Source organism: Lichenostomus cassidix, chromosome 2 (genome assembly GCF_008360975.1).
Source record: "Lichenostomus cassidix isolate B80296 chromosome 2, HeHo_3.0, whole genome shotgun sequence".
NCBI classification, from domain to species: Eukaryota; Metazoa; Chordata; class Aves; order Passeriformes; family Meliphagidae; genus Lichenostomus; species Lichenostomus cassidix.
In genome coordinates this window covers 44,303,575-44,319,344 of record NC_139482.1, presented here as the reverse complement: position 1 = coordinate 44,319,344, position 15,770 = coordinate 44,303,575, and the positions used below count along the sequence as shown (strand labels likewise).

The window sequence follows — 15,770 nt, the reverse complement described above, 5'->3', positions numbered from 1 at the left end:
ACAGTGGTAATCTACCTGGTGAAAACAGTAAGAGGTACTCTCTTGAAACAAAGAATATAGGTCTCTGGAACAAATCCACATGAAAATGTTACTCATAATACATACTTTCTGCAAAATAAAGCTTTATAAAACCTAAGAAGAATAAAATGTTGCCAGAGAATGGAAGCATAAATATTTAATGAAAAGATTATTTATGCTGTTATTCATACTGTCAAGAGACTCTGGAGGTTTCACTTAGGATCCCGCTGTGCTACTTAACAAACTCACTTAGAGGCTGTCATTCAGAAAAGAGCTACTGTGTCACGTAATAACATCAACAGACAACAGCAGAGTTTAAACAAAGTTACTAAGCCTTGGCTGTAAGATTCTCTGAGCAGAAGTAAATGCATAAAGGGGTTTAAAGAAATTCCTTAAGCACACAGCACATTGCACCAAGTTAATGCATAGAGGAGATAAACTCCACATTACTATGGAGGTTTAAGTCGCTTGCTCATCTGTATATCTTAGGCAAAATGTGCTACTAAGTAGAAGGAGAAGAAAAGAAAAAATATGAGTAAGGTTTTAACAACTATTTCAGTTTCTATGCTATGTGGGCAATTGGAAAAAATGGCAGGGGCTAATCTGTTTTTTAAACAGTATCTCCATAGTTTCTGATAAAGTGGTCACAGGGATAGATTGCATTCAAAATGCAGCCTGCCAAAATTGCCTTCTAGAATGTAATTCTGGCATATACCATGAAATAAAGACCCAGTCAGTCAATTTATCTTCATGAAAGCATTAAAAGAGAAGGAGAATGGAGAGAAGAGAGCATGAACTAAATACATCCCATTTATCATGCTTGCCAATTTCAGGATCAGTATCATTAAGATACTTACAAAGGAGTTTACATTTTGCTTTTTGCTTCGGGCATTAGTTTAGGGTTTGGGGGAGTAAAGCAAAAACTAACCAACCAATCAAAAAGTCACAACAAAACAACAACTGAAAAAGAGCAAGACAGAAAGAATTGTGCAAATCATTGTGCTAGTACAAGATGTTTCACTAAGACAACAGTTGCATAATTTCTGTTTTGGTTTGTTCACACCTGAAGTTAAGAGAGGCAGAAGGCCAACTCTACCCTGAGTGTGGCTTTTGGTGAAAACCATGGCCTTTCACTGAAAAACTAAGACAAATGTACTTTTCAGGGCTCTGCATACCCCCAGAAGACCATGAACTACTTCTGGAGCTTAAAAAGCACAAAACATTTTCCATAAAAACAAGTCTGCTGCAGGATTATGTTTGTTTTAAAATGGGAACTGTGAATCTCCACAAGACCATTTTAGACAATCACAAACTGAGGGATAATGAAAGTGTGGGTGCTGAAAATCTAAGAAAATTTAAGTCTAAGTCACAAAATTAACTTGTATTAATTAATACCTACTGAAATCCTCAAGTATCCCAGATGAACTAAATAATTAACTCAAAGGTCATCATATTCAAACTTGCATCTTAAAGGCAGACATATAACTCAAAAGCTCAATTTGAAGTGAGAACTGGGAACCCATAAATGCCCAACAACTTCAGCTAACTCTCCATTAAAGAGATGATAATTTTTATCACTGCTTCAGATCTTAATATACTAAGTACCCTTTTGAAAGCATCAGCTGAACATGTGATTACATGAGATTCCCAGTTTTCATTAAAAACAGAAGTTCAGGTTCTTAAAGGTGCAGACAGATTAAGGTCAGATTTTCATAAGCACCAGGTACTTAATTTCCAGTGATTAAAAAACAATATATGGGTTTTAAAATCTTATTCTATGGTCAGGTATACGATAATTAAAAATTCCCAGCAATTTAAAGTTGCTAAAGTGTTCCACAAGAAGCTTATGAGCACAGAACATTAAAGACTAACAGAGACAAGCAGCCTGGCTAAAATATAAGCAAGATGGCTAAAGTACAGTGTTTAAGTTCAGGAACACAAAACAGAATCTAGGCACTCCAGCCCTCATTTTAATAGTGCAGAATTTACCCTTCTGTATTTTTAATTTGAAACACGTTGCCCAGGTCAGAAGTCTGTTTCTGACCAAGATTGTTGAGTACTAGTCTGAAAGATCTGTAAATCTGGATCCACAAGTGTATTCTCCAACAATCAGGCTTTCAAAAGAGACAGCGTATTGGGACTTCTGGTTTTGAAGGCATCTGAAATTACTGGTTACCTGAAAATACGTCTTTCACATGCCATCTACTCATCTTAAAACGATTGCATCTTTTATGAATTTAACTATGTCTTCATATTTTAGACTGCACAGCCAAAACTGGTATTATACATCTTCAGTATTTCACTGTAAGATGTTGTCCAGCCAACTTTCCAGAGAGAAGGCACATGTCAGAAGATTTCAAATCACATTTAAGGACAACTGTCAAGAATAAGAATGAAAGCAGGGTGCTTGTTTCTCTACAGCTGGAGCAAGTTCCCCTGCCAATTCTGCTGAAATCTGGACCATGAAGAGTGCTGGAGTATTCTGGTTTCTATATTATAGACAAAAAGAATATATACTGTGACCATTAATGACAAAGACTTTTTTTTTACCCAAATAAAGGATTAGGAACTCCAAGCATTCCCTGTTTGCTGAACATGGTAAGCCTCTTTTTTTCAAACTTAAGAAAATTTTACTGAGGAAAAAATATAAACCTTTGCTTTATTTTAAATAACTGACATACAAATGTCAAAGAAATAACATTAGAAGAGGAAAAAACAACCAATATTATTTTGTAGATGCATGTAGATGAATAAGTACACCAAAAGCATACATTCACCATTTTCTGTGCTTAGTTCTCTATGTAGGAGCATTTCCAAAAGTCCTGTTTACAGCCTTCAGTTGTGTCATGCTGTAACCCCAGCTAGGCCATATATGCTGTTGAATAACGTGATATTGCTGTTTTATCTTTGCAAACGGAAGAAAAGCAAATTAAATGCTGCTAACAAGCACTGAAAATAAAGCTTTTATGTGATTTCTTTGGAAAGGTTGTGTGTACATCATGGAGGTATTTGCACACATGATAACGAAGGTACTTACACTCCTGTGTAGTCCATGGCTAAATAACTCAGAATCAAAGAGTCACAGGCTACTCAACAATTGGAAAAGACCTCCAACCCTTCTGCTCAAAGCACAGCCAGCTGGACCAGGTTCCCCAGGGCTGTGTCCAGTCAGACTTTGATTATATCCAAGGACAGAGACTCTTCAATGTCTCTTGGAAACCTATTTCAGTATTTGAATACCATCACAGTGAAAAAGCTTTTTTGTTTGGATAGAATTTTTTGTATTTCAGTTTTGGCCCACTGCTTCCATTCCTGTCAGTGAAAAGAATTCCATTTCCCCTTTATTTTCCACATAAAACACTCTCCACTCTCCCCCATCAGGTACTTAAACACACTGGAGATCCCTCCCAAGCCTCCTCTTTTCTTGGAGACAATGCCAGCTCTCTCAGCCTCTCCTCCTGTGATAGATGCCCCAATCTTTTAATCATCTCTGTGGCCCTTCACTGGACTCACTTCAGTGTGTCCATGGCTCCCTTGTACTGGGGAGCCCAGAACAGGACACTGCACTCCAGAAATGGCCTTGACAATACTGAGTAGAGGTGCATGAGATAATCACTTCCCAGGTGCAGGAATTTGCATTTCCCTTTGCATTTGACTGCTAAAAGTCTTGTTAAAGCCAAAATAAACAATATTCACAGCTCTGAATGTCTCAGACTGCCACGATCTTTCAAGGATGAACACCAGTGACCTTACAGTGACATAAGCCAATTCCTTCAGGTCTCGTAAGTGCATCCCCATCAGACACCATGCATATGGGCACATCCTATTTGTTGAAATATCTGCTAACCTGATCTTCCTCTACCAAGGATAAGTCTTCACTGCTCCAGGCTTTCCCATAGGTCTCAGGGGCCTGGGATTCTTGAGGGTAAATCTTAACTGTAAACTGAGGTGAAACAATGCTGTGTAACAGCCTATTCCATGTTCAGCGTCAACAGGTCACTGGAGCAGTGAGCCCAGCTTTCCCTCATCTGCCTTTTGCTGCCAATAGACCTGTAGAAGACTTTCTTTCCCTTTGTTTGCCTTGACAGATTCAACTCCACATGGGTATTGGCTTTTCTGACACCATTCCTGCACACTTGGACAGCATCTCTATCGTCTGCCTGGATCACTTCATCCTGTTTCCGCCTCCCAGTGTATTAGTTCTCTATATAATTTGAACAAAACATCTTTCAAACTATGACAAATAGATTTCCTTTAGAGAGTTGGCCATGTCCCTAGTCAGAGCTGAGATGCTGTGCAGGCAATACCCCAAAAGGCAAGTCAAGACACTCAGCAGTCTAGAATAAGCCTAAGTGGATCAAAGGAGTAAGAGTGCTTGACTGGCAAGGGGCAGCACTGGGCTCCTGTAGCACCAAATTCAAGCACATCACATGATCTGAAGAGAAATTGAGAGGCAGAAAGGGAAGAGAGGAGGTGGTAAGTCCTGTAGAGTGACACTGAAATCTGATATCTCATTGTAAGGGTGAAATGGCACAAATGAAGGATCTCAGGCATTTATAGAACAGACACTGAATTTCAGTTTCATTAGAAAATGTTAGCACTCTCAGAAGCCTATTAGCTGATAGAATAACAGGGTTGGAAAGCTTTAAAAAAACACAAAATATTTTGATAAACACACAAAAGAAGAATCTGTGTCATCAGCATAAACGAGATGATACTAAAAAAAGAGGAGCAACTAAAAGGATGGAAAAAACCACTTAAACTGGTTGGTTAGCAAGGAGAAAAAAAGAAAAAGTTTATATGTTTTTAAATAAAAAAGTGTAAGTCGATTCTCAGTCAGTATAAAATGACACAATTCCATTAATATTACCTAGCTAACAGTTTTGTTGCACAAATTGATGCAACAAACTGCTTGGAATTGATGCTGCAGGCTATCTGTTGCTCACAGAGAGGAATACACACCTTAACTGAACTTTTATCTATGCAAGGGATTCAGGTTCAGACCAGTATAAAAGACCTCAGGTATTTTTAAGCAATTGTGTTCAGTTTTCTAACCAGAATTTTCTGTTTCTGCATTCTAACTCTTACACTACTATCCCCACTCCTTAACAATGACCACTTACCTTCTTCAACTCTTCCTGAATACTTCTGCCATTTTCCTCTGAGGACAAACTCTCCTTTTGGTTTTCTGGATCTATTCCAGGTTCTGACTCTTGTTCTTCACCAGATGATGTTTCCTTGTCACTCATTTTAGCAGCAAGCTGAAATAACCTGGATTTAAGCTCATCCTCCATAAGTTCAGGCTTGACATCATGGTGCTGATCCTCATTGCTTGCATCTGTTTCTGATAAATCATCTAAATCCTACAAAAAATTAGAAAAAAGCACAAAATTCCTGTGTAGGCACAGAAGAAACAAACAGCTTCCTAGAAAACTACAGGTATGATTCCTCTGCAGGGAAGCTAGAAAGAAAGCACAAGTGTTCTGATAAAAAAGGAATGCCAGTAAACAACACTTGCTGGATTATATTCATCATTCCTGCTTATTTTCATATTACTTAAAGAACTATCAAAGTCATTATGCATCTGTGTGCAACTAATAAAACATACCTAAGTGGCAATTCCCATTCCCAGTATTGCCATCCTTCACAAGCACAGTGATAAAGAAGATAAAAGTGAGGTGTGGGAATAAATAACTTGTACCCTGGCAGTTGTGTCCAGCTTTCAGTTGAAAGTTGTGTTTGCATCCCCTGACTATTAGGTCTTGAGCATTATCGATATTCTTCTTAAAGACTGCTGGAAACAATTTCTGAAAAACCTCTCTTTTGTTACATGATGCTGTTTACGATTGTCAGCTTTCCCAGTGATTATTTGCATAGGTGGATCCTCTACAGAGATGACTATTTTCCAAATGCCAACCTCTTTGGAATAAGTTCAGTCTTCAAGAGCACCTTCTGTTCTGACTCTTGGATCCTTAAAGCTGGGAAACACTTAAGGGTCAGTTAAGTACAGTGGGTGTTACAGACTTGACCACAAGTCCCTTACTTTGGAAGCTGAAGAGAAAAAAAGCAAAGACTTTTTGCAAATTTGTTTAGCAAGGTGCCTGCCCAGCATTTAAATAGGTGGAAAGGGGGATAGTTTTGTCAGCCCTTGCAAAAGATTGGAGAATATCTCATAGTTGTTCTATAAACTAATGCCCAGGTACACACAAATTCATTTTCTGGATCTGTGCTGTCTGATTAGGACCCAATTTGCCTTGATTTTCACTACAGTCCCTGGAGAGAGACAGGGATTTCCCAGAGCAACCAGTTCCACCTATAATGCTAACTGCCTTCTGGAAATGTTCCCTCCCTGCTTAGATGAATTTTTGAATCATTAGATAGTTTGTTTGGTGTGTCAGCCAAGTCCATGAAATAAGATGGAATTAGGTGGGTTTAAAAGTGACAAGCTCTTTGAAATGGAAGCATAATTGTGGAAAACCATCCAGAATGAGGCTATGAAGAATTCAGCCTGGGACCAGAGTGGTAGGCACATCTCAGCAGGTCTAGGAGGATGATTTGGAGCAATTCTCAGGAAATTATTCCTGTCTGCTGTAGGTTCTGCTACTGTGACAGGACTAGACAATGCCGGAGAGACTAAAATCTTTATTCTTTCTTCCATTCATATGGAAATACATAAACAGGAGCAGATGTAGCAGCACTGTTTATGGATGAACCAATTACCTCCAGTTCTCACAGGAAATGTTAACTCTGCCCACTCCCTTCACAAACCCTACCCACCAAACTGCTTTTAATGGATTGACACAACATGTTCATAATGTCAGTTCTCATCTCTCATACAGTAAACTGTACTGTACTGTTCAGCATTTTCACAGCATTCTGGACAATTTTTGTCTGCAGTTATTTGCAATTCAATCAATTATGCAACTAAATTATGGCTTTATGGCTCACCTTCAGGATGCAGAAAGCCATTTTAGAAAGTCAGGATTTGAAGAAAAAACAGAAATTTGAGAGCTACAATAGGAACCATGGGTTTATGCTGAAATTCTTTTTCCAAACAATCAGCTTTTTCTGAATAAAAAGCTTTTTCTGCCAAAGCTGCTCAATGATCAAGAAGAAGATCTCAAATCAGTGTGCTTTCACTTCAGTTCTATAATATGATATGCTCTTATAGACATGTAAAAGACTGGTGTATCTCACCTTTTTAATTAAAAATATCTATCATAATGGTGTTTCCTCAAATTGCAAGAAGAGGTGTTTTTTTAGACACATCTTGCATGTCACTCAACAGCTCATTACAAATACCAGTATTACACCCCAACCAACAATCTACCAATGACCAATACTCACAAATCACTAAACTACTACTACTACCAAAAAAAAAAAAAAACCCTGAAAGCTGCTGCTGAATCAATCATTCCATCAATTTGTACCCAGGAAATGAACAATCATAATTTATGTGATATACAGGATAGAAAGCACAGCTAAACCGTGCACCTGTATTTTATGAGAATACAGTTTAGTGAAGAGACATCTCATTAAACCTGAGCTATTTACAGCTAGGTATCTAGTCTGAGCTAATTATTGGAATCCCTCTTTACTTGAATTACCTCCATTTATTTAATTGGTCCCTCCAAAAAACTACTCTCATCTACCAAAACACCTGGTTTAGGATTACAGCTCTGCACCAGGGGTGTGTGGGCTTCCTCTAGCAGTGTTGATGCAGATTGAGCACAGTTTACCTTGAGGTCAGGTCTGCGGGGAAAAGAAGAAAATCCCATTCTATGTAGACATTTGAGCAGATCAAACTTGTAAAGACAAGAATTTGGTATTCTTGCTTAAATAAGCTTACAACTATGTGTATAAAGCCTAGAGGAGCAGTGAGGGAGGCTGGCAGTCCAGAGTGGATTATTTCTCCACATTTCCTCCTCGCTGTTGTACCCTGATGTACTGACAGACTTCATTTGCAGCAGGACTTGCATGATTCCTCTGGGGGCTTCTTACATAGATCTGCTTAGCTTTAACTGTTTAGCAGCTTTATTGAAGTAGCAATGTACATATACACCCATGGAAAGCACCACCAGTTAATCTAAAGAATCCATATTGACAATAGCAATTTGACAGCTTCTCTTGATCCTGAGAAAAATCCCAGTCTTCGTAGAATCACACACAGCAGCAACTTAAAGATCTTTTTTCTAGGTCTGCCTGCACAGATGAAAGCCATGTGCTGTCTTTGCAATACAAGGGACTCATTCCACATTAGTTAAATCTGTGTTTTGAATACACACTGTTTCTTGGAGGAGGACTCATCTTGAAAGTATTGACTCTATTACACCTGGACTCAGGTATGCCTATTTTTAGCTTTCCAACCTCCTTAAGATGAGCAGGTGGATTATCTGCATTTGCAAGAGCTGTTAATTCCTGTGCACATGCAGAGATAATGGTACCTTATACTGCTACACTTTGGTTTCTGTTAATAATAGGCTGCTTGACTTGTGTGTTGGGCTTTTCAGGCAATTATTTGGGAGGAGATTATACCTCTTTCATGGATTGACAAGTTAAAAAAATGCATTAGCATCCATGACAACAATAGAAATAAATAAATTGAAAGGTACTACTATTATTATTCATTTAATAGATGCTGCCTTAAACTTCATTATTCCTTACTGTTCATGTTTTCACTCTTTCTGGTAAGTTTAACAACATTTTTGTGTCATTACAAAAATCATTGTCTAAATGCCCATATGCATCTATCAGCAACATATAATGCTAACATCTGCAATCAAGAATAAAGTGCTACCAGTTTATCTGAAAACTGAATTTCTCTGAGGGCCTGGCAGACTGACATATCTATGATCTCAGTTTCACAAAGAGAAAATCACGTGTTTCTATGCAAGTGTAAGTCCTTTAGGAGACAATGAAAAAGGAAATACACCTCTCCTCATACACAGTGTCCAGATCCCTGCACACAAATCACTGATAACTCAATGCAATCACAGTGGACAAAAATGAAATACAAAAAAAGAAGCTCCAGAACAAAATCCGTATTAAACTATAAACTCCTGAGAGAAAGTTCCCTTCACACAAGAAACCAAAAATCAGAAATTACAACTTTTAAGAGAATACTCAAATCGTGAGGTTTGCAGGCAGTTTCTCAACAGGAGCCAGTGTGGTTTCAGGAAGCTGTTTTCAATGAATACATCCCAAGCGCCATCCCGTGGGAACAAGCAGTCTGACAGTGCTCACCCCTCACCTGGCTGCAGGGCAGGAGGGCTGCAATTAACAGGTTGGGTCTCTTCATCAAAGAAGCAAACTCACAATGAGAGCACTTCTTTCACTTGAAGCAATTAAGTGCCTCCACTTTGCATCAGAAACATAAGAATTTCAGCTACATTAAGCAACAATCATATCCTGACATCCTTCTCTCAAAAAGATAATGAAAGCAAATATAACAATATTATTACTACTAACAATATCAGCTATTAATATAAGTAATAAAAGCAACAAAGATTGGTGGCTTGAGTATCCATTTTCTGTAAAAAGTTACAATTTGAAAAATAATCATCATTAAAAACAAGGTCCCACTTTCCATTTCAGTTTCCACAGGAATTTAAGTCTTCCATGGTACATAAGCAATCAGGCCATCAGAAATTTGGTTTTATCAGGCCTTGGGTTTTATCAGGACAGTTTTCATGTCTTGCTTCATGACTGTGTTTACAGCATCTCTACAGGCATCTCAGTAAAAGAACTTGTTCTTTTACTTATCATTAAGTGGTAAAATTTCCCACAGATACAGTATATCTTGGTATCTGTTCTCAGGTTTCCCCTTCTAAGTCACTGAAGACTTTATACAAAAAATTCTCTCTCAGTCACAAAGTCATCATTCCAGTGCTGTGTCTAAAATACATTTTAAAAAAACATGCCACAGCATTATCCTAATCTAGGAACTGGATCTAGATTAAAAAATACTTGATTTTGAATTGAAATTCAGTTGTGAGTTATGAACTGACTGCAGTTTTTCCAAAACGTAACTCCTTACAACTCTCTAGACTTGGAGCAGAGAGGAAAAAGGGCTTGTTTTCATCTCACTGAGAAACTTGGAGAGTAGCAAACAAGAAAGCAACCTTCACTATCTGAAAATGAAAAACAAAACCCCAACTTTGATAAACTGCAATCCTGTTCTACAATGCTGATGAAAACATAATGCTTTAGAAATTGCCATGTTATTATTACAATGCAGTAAAATAAGATTATATTGCAATGCAGTAAAGTACTGAAAAAGTGTGCTTCTTCACTGCAATTTACATATAATCAGTTATTCATTGTCTAATATCTTGGTTCAACAGGAGTTTAGAAGAGTTTGTATGGTCTCTGCAAATTCTCTACAAATTCTCATCATGTGAAAAGCTATGCTTGGTTTAAGACCCCACAGTCAATCTTTCTTAAGCCTATGCTGTCTGCATTTCTTCACACACCTACACTATAATTTTGTAGAACTGTTTATATGTAGGGCTCTCCCTGCTGCAGCCTCAATCATTTTACCAAGATCAATACATTACTTTGGGGAATATATGAAACTCTGACATCCCTTTAATCTCATTTTTCTAAGCAATGTAGATGATGTCTGGCTAATTCATTTTCATACATTAAATTACACTCCTCACACACATGATAATTTTAATTGCTTCCTAGAATTGTTCAACCATGCAACATACTTGCTCTAAACTGTGACAGTCCATTCCTGGTCCCAGCAGTGCTTGTTTGCCAGAGGTTGGAGTAAAAGTTCTACAGATGTGAGTATCAGCTGTCAAATCAGCCACCTCTGTGTGTGTGCATGTCCAAACACAAACTAAACAAATGTCAACGCACCCATGCATAAACTTCTAGTGAGAATTTCATTGCTTTGACAACAGTGGCATGATCTGGAGGCAGTGTGCCTCTGCTTGCCCCACTAAGGCTGAGGGAGCAGGGGAGCAGCAACAGCCTCTTTTTCCTAAAGGGCAAAATGAAGGGGAGAGTGGGTCAGAATCCCAAATCTTGCTCTTTGCACACAAAAGAGAGATTACAAGAGACAAAGCAACTCACAAAAGATTTGGAAAGAAGAATCATTTTCTGCACCAGCTTGTGCTTTGAAGCACACACTCAGCTGCTAAAGGATGCCATCACATATGTCTGGAAGCATCCTGTCTTTCTCACCTCACCTGGATGAACCTGGGGGAGATTTTGATTGGATATTAGGAAAAATTTCTTCACAGAAAGGATTATCCAGCACTGGAACAGGCTGCCCAGGGAAGTGGTTGATTCATCATCCCTGGAGGTACTTAAAACACGTGGCACTTAGGGACAACATATAGTGGTGGACCCTGCAATGCTGGGTTAACAGCTGGACTTCACAATCTTGAAAGTCTCTCCAATCTAAATGATTTTATGATTCTATAATGTCTCAAGGACCTTCTCTGTGACCTCTGTGATCGTCCATGCTCTGCATATTGCCTTTTGTGATTAGGAAGCCACAATATGAATACAGACACACAGATCATGCACGAATCTGCGAAGCCAGGAAGGGAAGAGCAGAAGTCTGTGTACAAGATATGGTCTTTGTGCAGTCCCTGTAAAGCCCTGTAATTCTGCCTGATGTTCTAAGAAGTCATTAATGGCCACTGGCGTGTTCTCAGATCACATTATCATACGTAACTCCCCTTCAACAACTGTCAATTATAAATATGTGAGGACATGAACACCTCAAACACCCATACCTCTGTCCTAAAAGAAGACAGAATAGAATAGAACAATAGTTTACCCGACTGAAATCCTACTATCCTTATCTTGATTTGTGATCAGCCGTACTGATGTCTTTCTCTAGGAAATACAGGCTAGTAGCATAAGCAAAAAAAAAAAAAAATCTGTTCTAGGCATCCTAAATTGGGTCAGATAACTTTAACACTGAATCAGGCTGCTCAGAATCAGAGGCACAGGGAGAAGACAGCCCTCAGCTCCTTGCTTTAGGCTTAGCATTACTCTCCTGCAGCAATGATGCAGCTCCAGGATTTAAGAGGTGTAGGACGTGGGAAATGGAACTGGATAAAGAGTCAATATTGTCCTGACCTAGTGTGCTTGTACTGCTAAAAAAATTGTGGAGGACAAACAGATCTTTTAATAGCGATCCCAGGTCTGGACAAACTCCAAGCAGAGGAGACCTCTTGGCTTTCTGGCACCTGTAGCTTAAAATAAATGTTTGTGAAGTACTTTGCTGTCTTCAGGTTGTATGAACAGTTTTTCCAACTTTGAGATACTACACTCTGGCTTCTTTTGCTTGCTTGTTTGGGTTTTGTTTTGTTAATCAATTGACAAATTATTTAAATGGAGGTAGTTTGCAAACACTCACACTAGCACATCAGAACTCATCGTAAGGCAACCAGTCAAAAGCAGACATCACTTAGACTAGATTTCACAAAAAGCTCTCTTTGAATTTCTGCTGCTCATTAGCTTTATCCCTTACCAGAACATTTGCAGATACTGCAGAGCAGATTCCCAGGCATATGAGTTATTTCTTTTTCCCAGAACAAAGAAGTTAAAAAAGCCCCCAGCACAACAATGCAAGTGATTAATTAACATGTGTTAGCTATTAACAAATCCTGAGGGGTTTTTTTTTAAGAGCACTGTATTTTACAACATGAGCAATATCTTTGTTTAGATGAAAGTGACCTATTTGATAAAAAGGTAAAGACTGTTCATGATATATCTAACACCCTACCTTTGCTTCTTCTCATTTAGGAGACATGAGGAAGATGAAGCTTGCAAGAACACTCCACCTCCCACTCATGATTCACATGATATTGCCAGCATAGCTTAATTAGTTTTGCCCAGCTCTTTTTGAGAATAGATTTGGAAAGCTCAGACACAATTACCTGACTTAAATTCATCTTGTTGGCTTTTGCCTGATTCTTTTCTTCACATAAGTCTTCAGAGATGGCTTTACTCTTCTTCCACCTTCTTGATCTCTTTTCTAAATCATAATGGAGTTCTTCAGTCTCACTGCTGTCCGAATACTCCAAGCTAGTTGCCTGTGGATTGAAATTTACATCTAGTTCTCCATGGAAATGTTTCTTTTCCATTCTGGGCATATCACTTTGAGTTCTGCTTTGCAACCAGAGAAGTTTACTAGGTCCTTTAGCTTCTTGGGAAGAGTTTACTGAAGATGTTTCCGAGTCGGAGAACAGTGTCTCAGTGTTGGTGTATAAGCCAGAGGAGGGGGAGGTCACCGCCTGGTACTGATCGTTGCCATAAACCCACTCAGTGCCATACTGGGAATTGGAGTAATAGAAGTCGTCTGGCAATTGCCGAGGTCTCCGACGCAGCTTGTTCAAGGCCACATTCCAGTCATAGTCATCCTCGCTGTCCGAGCCCATCTCGTCATAGGCAGACACAATGCTGGACTCATTCTCCAAAGCTTTGAACACCTGACTCTTTGGTTTGGCGAGCATTCGAGGGCGAGGCAGAGCGACATTCTGCAAAGCCACCCAGTTTCCATCAGTGCTTTGGAAAACAGAAGGTGGACCTATGAAAAGGAAACAAGAACAATAGTGATCACACTGTGGAAGGCTGCTTTTACCTGCCCCAGATTGGAAGTTTCAGCAAAACTAACCAACAAATTCAAGTGCTGCTGCCACATGAACTCTTCCATGCTGAGAGCCAAGCTGCTCTACTACTCAGAAGCCACCACTTAAAGCTATGGTGATAACTAAAATGTGAGAACACTCAGACCAAAGCTTTTTTCTAAAGGAATTATTAGGGAAGACTGATGGAACATCAGCACACAGACATGTATAAATCCTGAGTTTTGCAAATGATTTTGTGTGCAAAATTGCAAATGATTTTGTGTGCAATTCTGGTCCCCCATGTTGAAAAGGAAAGATGGAAAAAGAATCAGAGAAGAGCAACAAAGGTTGTACCAGGTTCTGAAATGGTGTCCATTCAAGGAATGACTAGGTAAACCAGAGCTCTGCCACCTGGAGGAGAGAAGACTGAGAGAATACACACTAAAAGAGATGGGGGAATCTCTTCCAACCTAACTACTAGAGGGCATGAAGTAAAGCTAGAGAAATCAAGGCTCTAAACAAACAAAAGAAAGAAGTGGGATGCAATGGATAACAGACCTATAGAGCTTCTTGCCTAAGGCTGCTCTGAATGCTTGAAATTATCTGTGCTAAAACAGAGATGGCTATGGACAGGCAAGAGAAATCCACTAAAACCTGCTAAATACACAAAAACACTTCTAGCTGAGACAGTCATTAAGTTGAAAGTTCTAGAGGTTCAGAGCCTACTCAGAGGCAGTATGAAAAACACTTGCTTTGTCCTAATCTCTCCTAGACTCTTGCTTATGGCTGCTGTTGCTGCTGTTGTTGTACCCCAGACTAAATACCAAATGAACTTTCTGTCTGACACAAGTACTGCTGCTCCTGTATCCTTACACTTTTTCAGAGTATGTTTTACAACTCCAACATAAAAACAGGAAAAAGTCACCAATATGGTCAAAAAGTGCTGTTTAGCTCTCCTAAGTCAGAGAATTGCCAATTTTTTATAAATTCAGATTTAATTTCCAATGAAACTTGAAAATTCCCCTCATGGGAAATATAAATATATGATGACTCTGCCTTCTGCAGTACTTGAATAAATAAATATATGCTGTCATGGATTTACACAATAATCCAGCCTACTGAATGAACTTTTCAGACTTATGGATTCCTCCCATGGGTTCAAATTTGCCTCCCATGGGTTCAAATTGAACCTCCATGGGTTCAGATGGTTTCAATTTTCAGAAATCTATAGAAATACTTAATATAAACCATTACTTTTCTCAAGCTGTAAGGAGAACATCACTATTTTAAATCAACAAATCTGTTGTAGACGACAATCAGACATTTCGCATTAGATGGTCATAAATATTTGGATGAAAAGATTACTTTTTCCCTGGAACTGTTCATAAAGAACATCAGTATGCAGTAAGGTGTGCTTATTTAAAAAAAGTCTGATGTGCACTACCACCACCAAAAAACCCCCACAAAAAGAAAACAAAAATTAAATGGTAATTAAATTTAAGAGCTATGAGAGATTTAGGACAATTTTTGCATTTCTAACTCATTTGAATCCTTTTGTCTTGTTTTCACTTTGTAAGTTTCAAGTCAATTCAGAGAACTTGAGAAAATACAATTCTTTCTCTTGCTTAAAAGAAAATAAAAATAATACTAGTTCTCTTGTAGGAGTGCCCAACCAAGGATATAACTGAAGTCAGGTGTGTAAGGAGAACTAATAATTCTTCATTGTAACTCTGGATTTTGGAGAAAAAAAACCAAACAAGCTATCAAGCATAAGAAACTTCTGCTTGTTCACTTTTTTCAAATATGCTCACTAGTCTAAGTATAGGGTTCTCTCGAGAGAAAGAACTTCCCTTAAAAACATCATTCCTTCAAACAAAGCAAACAGCTCTGCAGGACATAAATCTCCAACAGGAACTGAATTCAGCTGCACCATATTACACAAATGTAATGGGGAATCACATAATTTTTTTTATCCCCCAAACCATATCCCCTTATTTTTTTTAACAACAACACATAAGAATCAGTCAACCAATCTCAGTTAACCGAAGAAAGGACAGGATAGTAGTTGATTACATCTTAAAGGGTAAACAGGGTAGAAAGCCACTGAGAACTCTCTTTATTCAGGAAGCTGACTCAGTTTTATCCCAGTTTCTACAA

At 38.5% G+C, this 15,770-nt stretch overlaps 1 protein-coding gene across 5 annotated transcripts in view; it reads right to left on the bottom strand.

Moving 5' to 3' along the window:
• Positions 1-15,770, bottom strand: part of MYRIP (myosin VIIA and Rab interacting protein) — a 210,982-nt gene that overhangs the window by 18,725 nt on the left and 176,487 nt on the right. For all 5 annotated transcript variants that reach the window (XR_014849835.1, XR_014849834.1, XM_085051324.1 and 2 more), the window contains exons 11-12: positions 12,924-13,573; positions 5,142-5,381 (exon numbers count right to left, since the gene is read on the bottom strand). Coding sequence is in view for 3 of the 5 variants with exons in the window: in XM_085051324.1 (XP_084907450.1) it covers positions 5,142-5,381; positions 12,924-13,573 (890 nt within the window). In the remaining 2 variants the exon portion in view is untranslated. The remainder of the gene's footprint in view (positions 1-5,141; positions 5,382-12,923; positions 13,574-15,770) is intronic.